This window comes from Juglans microcarpa x Juglans regia, chromosome 2S, assembly GCF_004785595.1.
Source record: "Juglans microcarpa x Juglans regia isolate MS1-56 chromosome 2S, Jm3101_v1.0, whole genome shotgun sequence".
Lineage (NCBI taxonomy): Eukaryota > Viridiplantae > Streptophyta > Magnoliopsida > Fagales > Juglandaceae > Juglans > Juglans microcarpa x Juglans regia.
Window position 1 is genome coordinate 2,885,753 of NC_054597.1, and position 11,723 is coordinate 2,897,475.

The following is an 11,723-nucleotide window of genomic DNA, read 5'->3' on the forward strand; positions in this document are numbered from 1 at the left end:
GTAGAAGTAGAAGTAGAATGGGTCATCCTGTGCAATGAAAGTTGGCATGCAACTTTCATTTCTACTCTACTCTTGGTTGCTTTTGTCCTCTTTAACACAATTGCTGTAGTCAGCAATGATGTCTCTGCTCTAATAGTTTTTCTCGGTCGGGTCTCTTTCTGCTTCTGTTTTTCCTCCTGCACTGCGTGAGCCTCAGCAATAATTGTGGTGGCCCCTCTAGTTGTATTCTGAAATGGACATCTGCTTTCCCAAGATAAATGATCTTTCGTGTCACTCTCAAGATATATTGTGGCAGGTATTCTAGTGTTGGTATCAAAGGGTCCAAAAATCTCTGCTCAATGAACGTTAGTGACTCTCGAATCAACCTGCCGTGGGGAAAAAGCAGATATTTTTTTCCATTAAACCTCATTTAAAAGCCACAAAATCTCCATTTTCTAGCATTATTACAGAAACATTTACAAGTTCTAACATTTCAGTGCTCTGCAGCCATTATTTGTCATGTTAGATAAATCTGCATGCTGCACCCAACACCTGAACAATGATCTAGGGGACAGTTTTAGAGGAACTGATAACATGTTTGTGATGCATATTATAATGTTCTGAGACACTCTGATTTATTATCTTGAACCAGATTTATGCTCAATGCATTTAAGAACACATCTAATTGTTCTCGAACGAATTAAAATGATTCACATTTATTACCTCATAAGGACTTGAAAGCTCCATTACAGTCGCCATCATTTCGTCATGGTTGATCTTAGATTATGCTGTGTTCTGTTACGAGGACATAGGCCACATGGTTTTATCTCCTTTTAGATATTACCATGAGCAAGCCATCACTGTCAGTTCAGCTTTGTTCCCAATCGAACACAATCACCTGATTTAAACCCCACTTAGTGTGAGTTTGACTCATAGAAAAATTAAAGCCCCCATCACCTTTTAGGACTCCTACAAACTCATCCAGCATGTTATGTTTGTTAATGGAACTGCTACTCGTCGTCTCACCATTAGCTCTAACTGCATCTCGTTTCATTTTCACCTGTTTTTGTCCACTTTCGGTTTCCTCGGTAATTTTTTTGGTTCTCTCTTTTTGCCTTTTCCTCATTGGGTTATGTGGGACCCAACTCGTGCCTGGTTTGTGTGTGCACTCGATGGTATGAATAATGGTGTCTTCCATCCAGTCAATGCAGTCATGGTCCTCACTTTATTCGGCTCAACACTGTAAATGGACAACGGGTCAACTGTTCAAGTACACGTAACTCTGCCATATGGCAACAACAGATTTCCGCTGCTCGGCCCGCCCGGCCAATTCACCCATCCCGTCGTAATCAGGACCGGAAAATCCATCCATTGACCGGGATGGGCAGGCGGACGGCAGACTTTTTTTTTTTTTTTTGCCCTTTAAAGAAGCAAGCGAGGGGCGGGGGTTACAGTCAAAACCCATGCTATTAGACTGCGAAAGCGAATCAAAATGATCCAAAGTCTTATAACGTGTGCGCTCACATCCATGGAACTCATTCAGCTGCCGAAAACTACAAACAAAACCATATTTTTCAACCTTTGTGGAAGAGTACTCTGTAGGACACAAATCTCCATACACAAAGTCGACAATACATTTCACATACTTCAGCCCCTAGTCAACACCTGGTGTGTGAGAGAACCAATTTCAAAAAAAGGAACGTACGTCCAATGTCACTGAACCCAGACTTCACTACTACTGTATAAAACCGATTTCTGCAACACTAGAACCATGTATAGTTGCGTTGGGATGGATGCTGCATGCAGACTCATAAGCACATAAATACATGTATGTACCAAAATAAACGTGAGTCAATAATAATGTCACTCCTTTAAGCTGCTATCTACGAACGACGATACAAATAGACTTATAAATTCCGTGAGCTATTCTTTTCTAAGGCATGATTCTATCCATAAAAACCTTAGTCAGAAGTACTTCTCTGTAAATGATTTGAAGATGAAGAAAAAGAGAGATCAGAAGCTCGCACCACCACATAAATCATGATAACCCTGCAGGTTGTGAAGAAAACAAATGCAGGCAATCGGAATTGATGACCAGTAAAGACCATGATTTTGTTTGTGCCATTTTTAAGGCCCAAAAGATAAGACGAGCCCTCCCTTTCATTTTCGGAGTCTAAAGAGGCCGGCTTAGGCAATGAAGCTGTACTACGACGACAGCAACCCAGTCCACCTTGTTCAATCTCCTAACCTTGTTATTCTTGATTTAGTTCTTAAATCCATCTCAACTCATTATTATAATTTTTTTTAAAATTTTAATACAAAATATAATAAAAAATTCAACTTTTTCAAATTCTAAAATAATAATAATATTAAAAAAGAATATTCTAACAATATTTTATCATCTCAACTTAATTCAGTTCAATATCTAAATACAGCCTTAAATTCCATTTGGATGTTGAGTTGAATTGAGTTCTTTATGAATAGTAGTAAGTTGAAATGGTAAAATGAGTTTTATGAGAGCTACCTAAGATGAGTTTAGATGTGTTTGGATGTTAAGATGAGTTTAGATGTATTTATGGGAAGTTGAAAAGAGTTGTGGGTCCCGCATGTAAAAATGTATTGAATTGAAAAAGTTATGAGTCTCACGTGTAAAAAAATTTTGAATTGAGATAAATTTAGTGATTTAAAAATTAAATGTTTGGAAGTTAGATTCGTTTTAAAATTAGATTGGACTATTCAAAGGAAACGGGCCTTACACATTTTAGTTGCAAATCGACGAAGATGACGCACCCTCTACGCTAGTCATGACATGAGGGGTGTTAATTTACATGAGAAATATTAAAGTTTGAATTTTAAATCTTTTTAGGTGTATTACATTATTTCATGCGTATGTTTCGCATTAATGGTATGATGCGTTTCCCTGTGAAGAACATGGTGAGCTTTGGTGGACTTTGACTTGTCGTTGTGGGTTCTTTAGCAACAGCACGAAGGAAATCGGCCCACCATTTGAGAAAAAGGAAGACTCCATTGGGTGGAAGTTTCTTCTCCACAAATCTTACGTTATCATCCCGATTCCCGACTTCAATCTGTTAGTGACAAGAGTCAAAGCTCTCCTCTGAACACGGCGTGATATTACATGATTTGATTTTTTATTCTTTTCGACTGTCTCCTGTATATTCGGCTACCTTTCCTTGATGTCTGATTTTATTTCCTTGCACAGCTTTTAACTTCCAAACTCTGTATATAATGAGAATTAGCCCACAGTATTGGTATATTGAACCATACCTTTCATAAAATCTTTCACAATCGATCGATCGACGTGTGTCTGTACGTACAAGGTTGCTGGAATCTTTGTATTCTCCTTGGTTTGCATTGAACGTTTCTTTTTGTTTGTTCTTTCTTCAATAATTTGGGAGGAATACACTTCATTTGGTTGAAGTTCCTCTTCCACATATTGATCACGATGATCACGATCTTACGTCATCCCAACTACTTACAGACGACTAGCTATTATATATTCAAGAGTGCTTTTCCAGCCTACCTTCCGAGACTTTAATTATCCAATCAAATCACAGAATATATAGTAATGGGACCCATTTTTCTATGAGTCGGTGCCTGGCCTATCAAAGCTATTACTCATGAAATTCTTGGATCCTTGGTCATGTACATGTTTTGAAGTACATTTCTTTTGTTTTTGTTTCTTATTTTGTTTCTAATTTCATCGACTCTTTCCTTCTTTTTTCTTTTGTTATACACAAAACAAAACAAAAATACCAAGTAACAATTCGTGACATAAACAATATTATTTATACAAGTTGATCAGTTTACAAACCAATATTGCAATGAGCGAATGGTATATAGCATTTTACATTATGATAAAAATATAAAAGGCTTTCTTCACGTGAATAGAATTTATTCATGACATAAACCCTCTTTTTTCAATGACAGTCGAGTTAATTACTTTGCATTCCCTCATCCTTAATTCCTAGTTCCTATCCAAGGATATTAATTGAAATATATTCCCATGCATGATAATGAGATTCGAGCATGCATATATACCATGGCCACTTGGATATACACACACCTAACTGGCTACCTTAGTCCCATAAGTTACTGGCACATTTATTTTTTGAGTTATTCTATTCTCAAACCGGTATGTAGAACATACTATCCACATCACTTAAATTATAAGATTCAAATTTTAAAATTTTTCTTTTAAATTAAATTATGTCATGTAAGGACTTTACTAAATTTGATATCTACACCGACTCATAAATAGAATTTTTGTTATTTTTCAATACACAATTACTTATTCTTTCTTTATAGGGATCATGGGGTCCTAGTTACATGCGAATTCTTACAGATAAAACCAACTATAAATGTATATATACATATTAAGAATAAGATACTCTCTTAATAAGATATCCTGTCAATCGATTAAAGAAAAGCCGAGCCAATAATAGTATGCCACTCTAGGGATGACTTTATATTATAATTTAAATTAGTCAACAAAAATAAATAGTATATATATATGTAACTTCTACTTTAAGGTCACAACTTGGTAGATTCATTGAGAGGTACACACTACAAGAAATCAGATATTTTTCATCGATTTTAAAATCGTCGAAAAAAAAATCGCTGCAAAATGTCAGTATTTGTAGTGATTTCCAAGGCGCTGCAAAAATCAAGTATTTGCGACGATTTTAAGTGCTGAAAAAGGCCTAATTATAATGACATTCTATTTGACGTAGCTCAATATCTTCTTGGGGAAGCAAAGAAACTTATAATTAATTATATATATTTGTATATATCTATACATACTAATATTAGACTGATTATGCAATGTCATGATCAGTAGCATGCTTCGCTAACCTGAACTTCATCCGTTTCTAAACCACTTCGGCCGACACATCTAATTAATTATTATATTCTAATTACCACTTCGATCAAATTATTGTATCGAAGATTCTACACAATCATCTACGAAGTTAATTGTTGGGAAACTTCTTATTTTCTTCCCCTCCCTATTTTATATTCTAGATTGAATATAGAAAGTGATGAATTATGAGATTTATGAGGGAGATCAAGTTATTGCCTTATATAATAATTTAAGGGAATTCCATTTATAATAATGATTAATTCTTTTGAAACATAAGTCATAATGGACATTAAACTTTCCTTGAATGGCTCATGATCATCCATCCACATATAGAAACTTACCAATTTCATTGATAAAAAAAGAATTAAAGCTACTTTTCAAATGCATTATCAATAATTGGATAAAAAGACAATGTTATGCATCAGCTGCTATTCACTCTCACACTCCACACTTATAACTTTTTTATAAAGTATGAGGATGTTTTTCATAGGGTGTGCGAGTATTTTTTATAGAATGTGAAATGTGAGATAATAAATAGTGGTTGATGATAACAAATTTTCATTTTTATAAGAGTCACCAACAAAAGTATTATTCCACATCTCAAATCCGAAAGTACATGAAAACCGACATACAATTATTAGGAGATTAATTTAATCACCCTCATTAAGCTAATTGGTCGAGCATAAAATATCAACTAAAACAAAAAGAAAAGTGAATAGTCCTTGTCACGATGCGTGCAACACATTTTCACTAAACTTTGGTTCCTATGTATTATTCCAACATTAAGGTAGTAGGCCCACGTTTTGTTCCATCTATATATAATAAGGCCACCATACCCAAAAAAAAGTGTGCATCCCATCTATGGGGGCCCCTCCATGGGCGGTTCAGCTCTTATATCGATCCCAAATCCCAATACCCTTCACCTTCCCAAATATCCTCCAAGTCCCCTTCCTCATCTTTTCCTTCCCCTCCCCACCAAAACAACCTTTTCGATCGAGATATTTCATTGCCAATATTCCAACATGACATCAGAACAGATGGATGATGCTCCTGCTGGATGACAGCCACGTGGCTTGAACTTACTCTTCGTGTGGTGCCGTTCATGTCCATGTGTGTGGCTGCGTGTGAAATCTATAGATTATATAATTTTCTGTGCCATAAACAATAAACGGCAAGGTGATCTGTTAACTAGATGATGGGTAACGGTGATTCTTTGCTTTTCCACAAGCCTTTTCACGATGAGCGATGCTACATCTATTGGTGAAATCTACCGACAATGTTAAATGGTTTTTTTTTTATATACATTTTTTGTATGCTTTTCAATATTTTTTTATTATTAAATAAATAATAATTAAAAAAATCGAATCCGCAGGTGGAGTATGGTCTCTACGGACACTTATCGAGAGACGAGTGTCCGCATTACTGGAGTGGCACTGAATACGATGTCCTGCTCTGCAAAATTAGACGGCTGTAGCAGCCTGAACCCTCGTGAGTATTAGATTCTCTCCCTACTAATTTACATTATGATCTATTTCTTTTTCATTTTTTTTAAACCGTCTGATCTATATATATCTTTCGAAATAAAATGAAAAACACAGAATATTGATTGAGACCAAACTCTGCAATTAATTCCTAGTGTATTTTCGTGCATGTAGCTAGCTAGGTACGTACGTCCCATGAATTAAAGTTAATTAATGTACATATTAAACACGATTTTCTTTTGGCTTGTTTTGTTTGTTTGGAAATCCTCCACGTATGTCTTCAATATCAGTGGTTTACCCTTACAGCTATCAGTATCCACTCCTAAGCCATGCAGACTATGCATTGCTATAATACGTATAAAGGTATAAATGTGTCATATATGACAAATTTTATGAAAAATATTACTTTATCTCATGGTTTTTTGCCTATTCATTTTCACCACTCTTATATTTTTTATTTTATTTTTTAATAAATAGTTAAGAAAATGACTATTAATGTATTTGTATATTTTTTAAAATATTTAAAGATGTTTAAAAAATGTTTGAAAGGCAAAAATAAAATAAAATGCAAATGTATTAGGGGGCACGTCTAGCAATACATGTTGTGCTGCTAAGTAGTATTGTCTAGATTTTATTTATAAGTCGATGTGAATAACACACATAATAAAATATTTATATGACATAATCTGATTTTATGAAAAAATTTTAAAATTTTATTATTTAAGTGATGTAAATTATATGATTTATACACAAACTTGAGAATAAAATAACTTCTCAATCTATATGAATTCCATGTTGCCCACAATTATAATGTGGGATTTTTGTACATTTATGATTCCGTTAAAATGTCATAGACAAAATAAAAAATAATAATTTTCATTTCGTTTAAAAGGGTTATTATGTCCTTTTTGAAAACAATTAGGAATAATTTTAGTTTTTAAAAAAGATAATGTGGCACATTACAAATTTTTTATAATTTAGAAAGGTGATCGTCAAATTTGAGAGTTTTGGGATGATTCCAAAATTACCGGCATAAGCCTCCGACAAAAGCCGCAGCCGACATGGAACTCGCCACGAAAATCACCCCAACACTCGCGCGCTTGAGAAATTAACAGCAGCGTACAGTACGAACATCCACGAAAATGCTCCAATAAAAAAGTCAAAACGACACACGTACAGTTCTCACACAGTCACTTCACTGCTCACAGGCACACGAGCACATGTAACCGTCTGGTATATCCAATGACAACCAGCCACGTCAACGGCAACACCTTTACGTTTGCTTTTTTTCAAGTGGGCAAACGGTCAAACTAACTGGCTTAAATTGCAAATTGGAAGTGAGTTGCTTTTCACTGTATGTCCCAACTCTCTCTCTCTCTCTCGCTCTCTCTCTGGTTTTTCCTTGGTTGTTGGAGGTCCGGAGGATCAACCCTTGCATGTGCTTGTTGAATACAAATTTTGTGTATTGCTCTTTAAGTCTTTGGCCTTTGTGTTGTTTTGTGGGGTTGAGAAGATTAGAAGAGAAATGGATGATGAATATGCTAAGCTTATCAGGAGGATGAACCCTCCCAGGTATGTTGCAGAGCCTGTTGTTCTTTGCTATGAAGTTTTATTCTTTTACAGGGGATTTTTGGTTTTCTGAGTTGATTTCAGGCTGTGATCGAAAAATTAGAAATATGTCTTTGAAGTTTTAGTTTCTTGATAATATTGTTGAGGTGAGTCGTGACATACGGAAGAATTTACTTTGGAGTTCTGCACAAGTTATCATTTTTTTTTTTTTTCTATTTTGGCTTTACTTGGTCTCTTAGTGAGCAGAGTAAACAAAAGAGAGGAAATTTATAAGCCTCCATGTAAAACTAAAATATATAATCCGATTGAATTATGTATTTTACAACCATTTGGAGATGGGTTTTTCATTTTCTGAGGAATTGGACAGCATAAGATTTGGGATTCAGCAACCAGATAGGACCTCCTAATCGATTCAGTGATTAATTAAGGACTCGTTTAGATACAGAAATCATCTCACTTCATCTCCTTTATAATTTTTCTAAATTTCTTAGATAAAATATAATAAAAAATTCAATTTTTTCAAATCTTAAAATAATAATAATATTAAAAATAATATTCTAACAATATTTTATTTAACTCATCTAAAACTATCTCATCTCATCTTACTGTCCAAACGAGTCTTTTAAGTGAGCTTGTGTGTTTTTGAAGAATTTGAGCTATTTTGATTAATTTTTCTTACATGCTGTACCGGTTTTTTCTTCTCTTGTTGACATCTCTGACCTGTGCTTGGCCTGGTCTCGACTCCCCCTTTTTAAGTGTTAATTGAATTAGTAACGGTTATAAATTTCTTGTTCTCTCTATACTTCTTTCTTGTTACCATATTTACGGATCGTTCCGAGCTTGTTATTATAAGTCAATTAAAATGTGGTGAAATTTTCCCTCAGAAAATTTATTGTTTACTCCATCTGATTCTGCTGTTCTTTGAGGTGCGTGTGTGAGAGATTGAAAGGGGAGGAAGGGGTCAACATGCTTCATCTGATTTAGCTCTTGTTCTTGCAGAGTTGTGATCGACAACAATGCTTGCGAGGATGCCACTGTTATCCAGGTAAGGCTTGTCCTCTTTCTTTTTGGGCTTCCTAAAATTTGGTTTGACTAGAGAAATTCGTTTATTCTTTGGTCTGTTTTTCTTTTTGGTTGGGAGTTAAAGGGTCTGGTAATTTTTCTAAGTCTTTGAAGGAAAAGAAGAATAGATCTTCACAACCTCCTCACACTCCACACTCCACATTTTTATTATTTTTTATTATTTTTTTCTTTTATCAAATATTTATTATATGAATAATGAATAGAAAATTTGAAATAATTTAAAAAGAATAAACTCAAAAAAAATATATTAAAAAATTTAAAAATTAAAAAAAAATGTGGAGTGTGAAGTGTGATGGAAGTTGTATAGCAAAACTCGGAAAAGAAATGTCAAGGAATTACCTCTTGGGCTTAAAGATTGTGTTATTAGTCCCTGTAATTTCTCAGATCCTTTTGAGTAAATTGTAGTGAGAATTGGAATTTCCTTGCAGGTTGACAGTGTAAACAGACATGGGATTCTCTTGGAAGTTGTCCAAGTTCTTACTGATATGAACCTTGTAATAACAAAAGCATACATCTCATCTGATGCTGGATGGTTCATGGATGGTATGGATTTTAATTCTATTTCCAGAATTTAACAAGATTCAGAGCTTCTCACTGTTTCTCATATTCATCTCTCTGAAATTTGACGTTTCAGTGTTTAACGTGATTGACCATGATGGGAACAAAATCACAGATAAGGAAGACATTGATTATATTCAAAGGGTAGGAACTATTATTGGCACCCTTCATCTTAAATATTCTTTTCAAATTAACCATTTGGTTAAGCTTAAAATAGGAAAAATTCTAGTCTTATGATTTCTTTAGTACAAGCGAAGTTTTTTGTTCTTCTGTTTCTTAGACAAGGAGAAATTCAGCATTTTGTCAGCATCTGAAAGAAGTCCCTTTATCTTTTGCCCTTATCTATATTTTGAAAAAAAAAAAATGGATCTTTTTGGAGCAGGTGTTTTAAAGATGAACTAAATTATCAAAAAAAAAAAAAAAAGGAAGCTTGTCACATCTTATGTTATTTCCCAATTTTGCAGAGACTCGAAAGTAATGCCAGCTTCGCACCCTCATTGAGAGGGTCTGTAGGGGTAATGCCCTCGGAAGAGTACACCTCAATAGAACTCAGTGGTACTGACAGGCCTGGCTTATTGTCTGAAGTGTGTGCCGTTCTTTCGGACCTTGGCTGTAATGTGGTGAATGCTGAGATATGGACGCACAATGCTAGGGCTGCAGCTGTAGTTCATGTCACAGATGAATCCACTGGGTGTGCAATCAAAGATCCAACACGTCTCACGACAATTAAGGATTTGCTTTGCAATGTCCTCAGAGGAGACGATGACTTGAAGACTGCAAATATGAAGCTTTCACCCCCCGGAGTGACAAATAGGGGGAGAAGGTTACATCAAATTATGTTTGCTGATAGGGACTATGAGAGAGTTGGGGGGACTGGAGTTGGGGGAGTTGAGAATAAGAGTCCAAGACCTCATGTAACGTTGTTCGACTGCATCCAGAAGGAATACACCGTGATTACTATGAGGTCAAAAGATCGGCCAAAACTGTTGTTTGACATCGTTTGTACTTTGACTGACATGCAGTATATAGTGTTTCATGGAGTGGTCAAAACGGGGAGGATGGAAGCTTATCAGGTAAGATAAACTCCACCAAAAACTGATTTCAGGGAATGTAACTGATGCTGGAAGTTGACTTGACCATTATATGATGCATATGTATTGGTCAACATAGAGAACCAGTGAAGTTTTACCCATTTTCCAGGTTGTGAAACCTCAGATAGGTTTTATGAATATACTTGTGCCAACTTTGTGTACTCTCTCATATGGGGTGAAATCTACGGATTGAATTGTTTTCTGAAGTTTTGCTTCGGGGGTTAGGGATAAGTTTTCTTGATATCATACTCATGTTTCAATCTAATTAGAATATTCTTCCTGTTTCTGTAGGAATTTTTTATTCGGCATGTTGATGGGCTCCCTATAAGTTCAGAAGCTGAGCGAGAACGTGTTGCACAGTGCCTTGAAGCCGCCATTGAAAGGCGGGCATCTGAGGTTTAGTAGACTTTTAACTTCGATGAAATACAACATAAATACAAGTTTATGCTCAGATATTTGGCTATGCACAGGGAATGGAGCTTGAATTGTGCACAGAAGACCGAGTTGGACTCCTCTCAGATATAACCAAGATATTCCGGGAGAACAGTTTATGCATTAAAAGAGCAGAAATTTCGACAAAGGGTGGAAAAGCCATAGACACTTTCTATGTCACGGATGTCACCGGTAATGCTGTTGATCCCAAGATTATAGATTCAATTTGCAGACAGATAGGCCACACGATACTGAAGGTGAAGAAGCATAATTCCAATACTTCACCACCTAAGGCCCCTCAAGGAACCACAATGGGATTCCTCTTTGGGAATTTGTTTAAAGCTCGAAGTTTCCAAAACTTCAAATTAATCAGATCCTACTCTTAATTGTCTTCCTGTACATTCTCAGAGGTAGAAACTGTATATACATATCAGAATGTTGCAGCATCCCAGAAATGTATTGGGGCTGTAACAATGTAAATAGGAAGCAACCTCTTGTTCAATGGTGTGTATACCCTACAGAAGAAACCCGCAAACCACTTTATACTATGAATAGTATTGGTTGGTAGGGTCTGTATATTGAGTTCTGCTTTTGAGCGGTCCGTCTGCTATTGAAGCATGAACAGCCAACAATAGAATTGTGCCACATCAT

At 35.5% G+C, this 11,723-nt stretch overlaps 1 protein-coding gene across 4 annotated transcripts; it reads left to right on the forward strand.

Annotated features, from left to right (window-relative positions):
* The first annotated feature begins 7,678 nt into the window (after positions 1-7,678).
* Positions 7,679-11,500, forward strand: LOC121252542 (ACT domain-containing protein ACR6-like). 4 transcript variants are annotated; one of them, XM_041152241.1, is made up of 7 exons: positions 7,679-7,911; positions 8,793-8,953; positions 9,420-9,534; positions 9,626-9,693; positions 10,014-10,622; positions 10,932-11,036; positions 11,111-11,500. In XM_041152241.1, the coding sequence occupies exons 3-7, from the start codon at positions 9,477-9,479 to the stop codon at positions 11,456-11,458; spliced, it is 1,188 nt and encodes a 395-aa protein (XP_041008175.1). In that variant the 5' UTR covers positions 7,679-7,911; positions 8,793-8,953; positions 9,420-9,476; the 3' UTR covers positions 11,459-11,500. The 4 variants fall into 4 exon arrangements, with proteins under 4 accessions (XP_041008175.1, XP_041008176.1, XP_041008174.1 ...); XM_041152242.1 differs by having other exon boundaries at positions 8,835-8,953; XM_041152240.1 differs by having other exon boundaries at positions 8,908-8,953.
* The last annotated feature ends 223 nt before the right edge of the window (positions 11,501-11,723 follow it).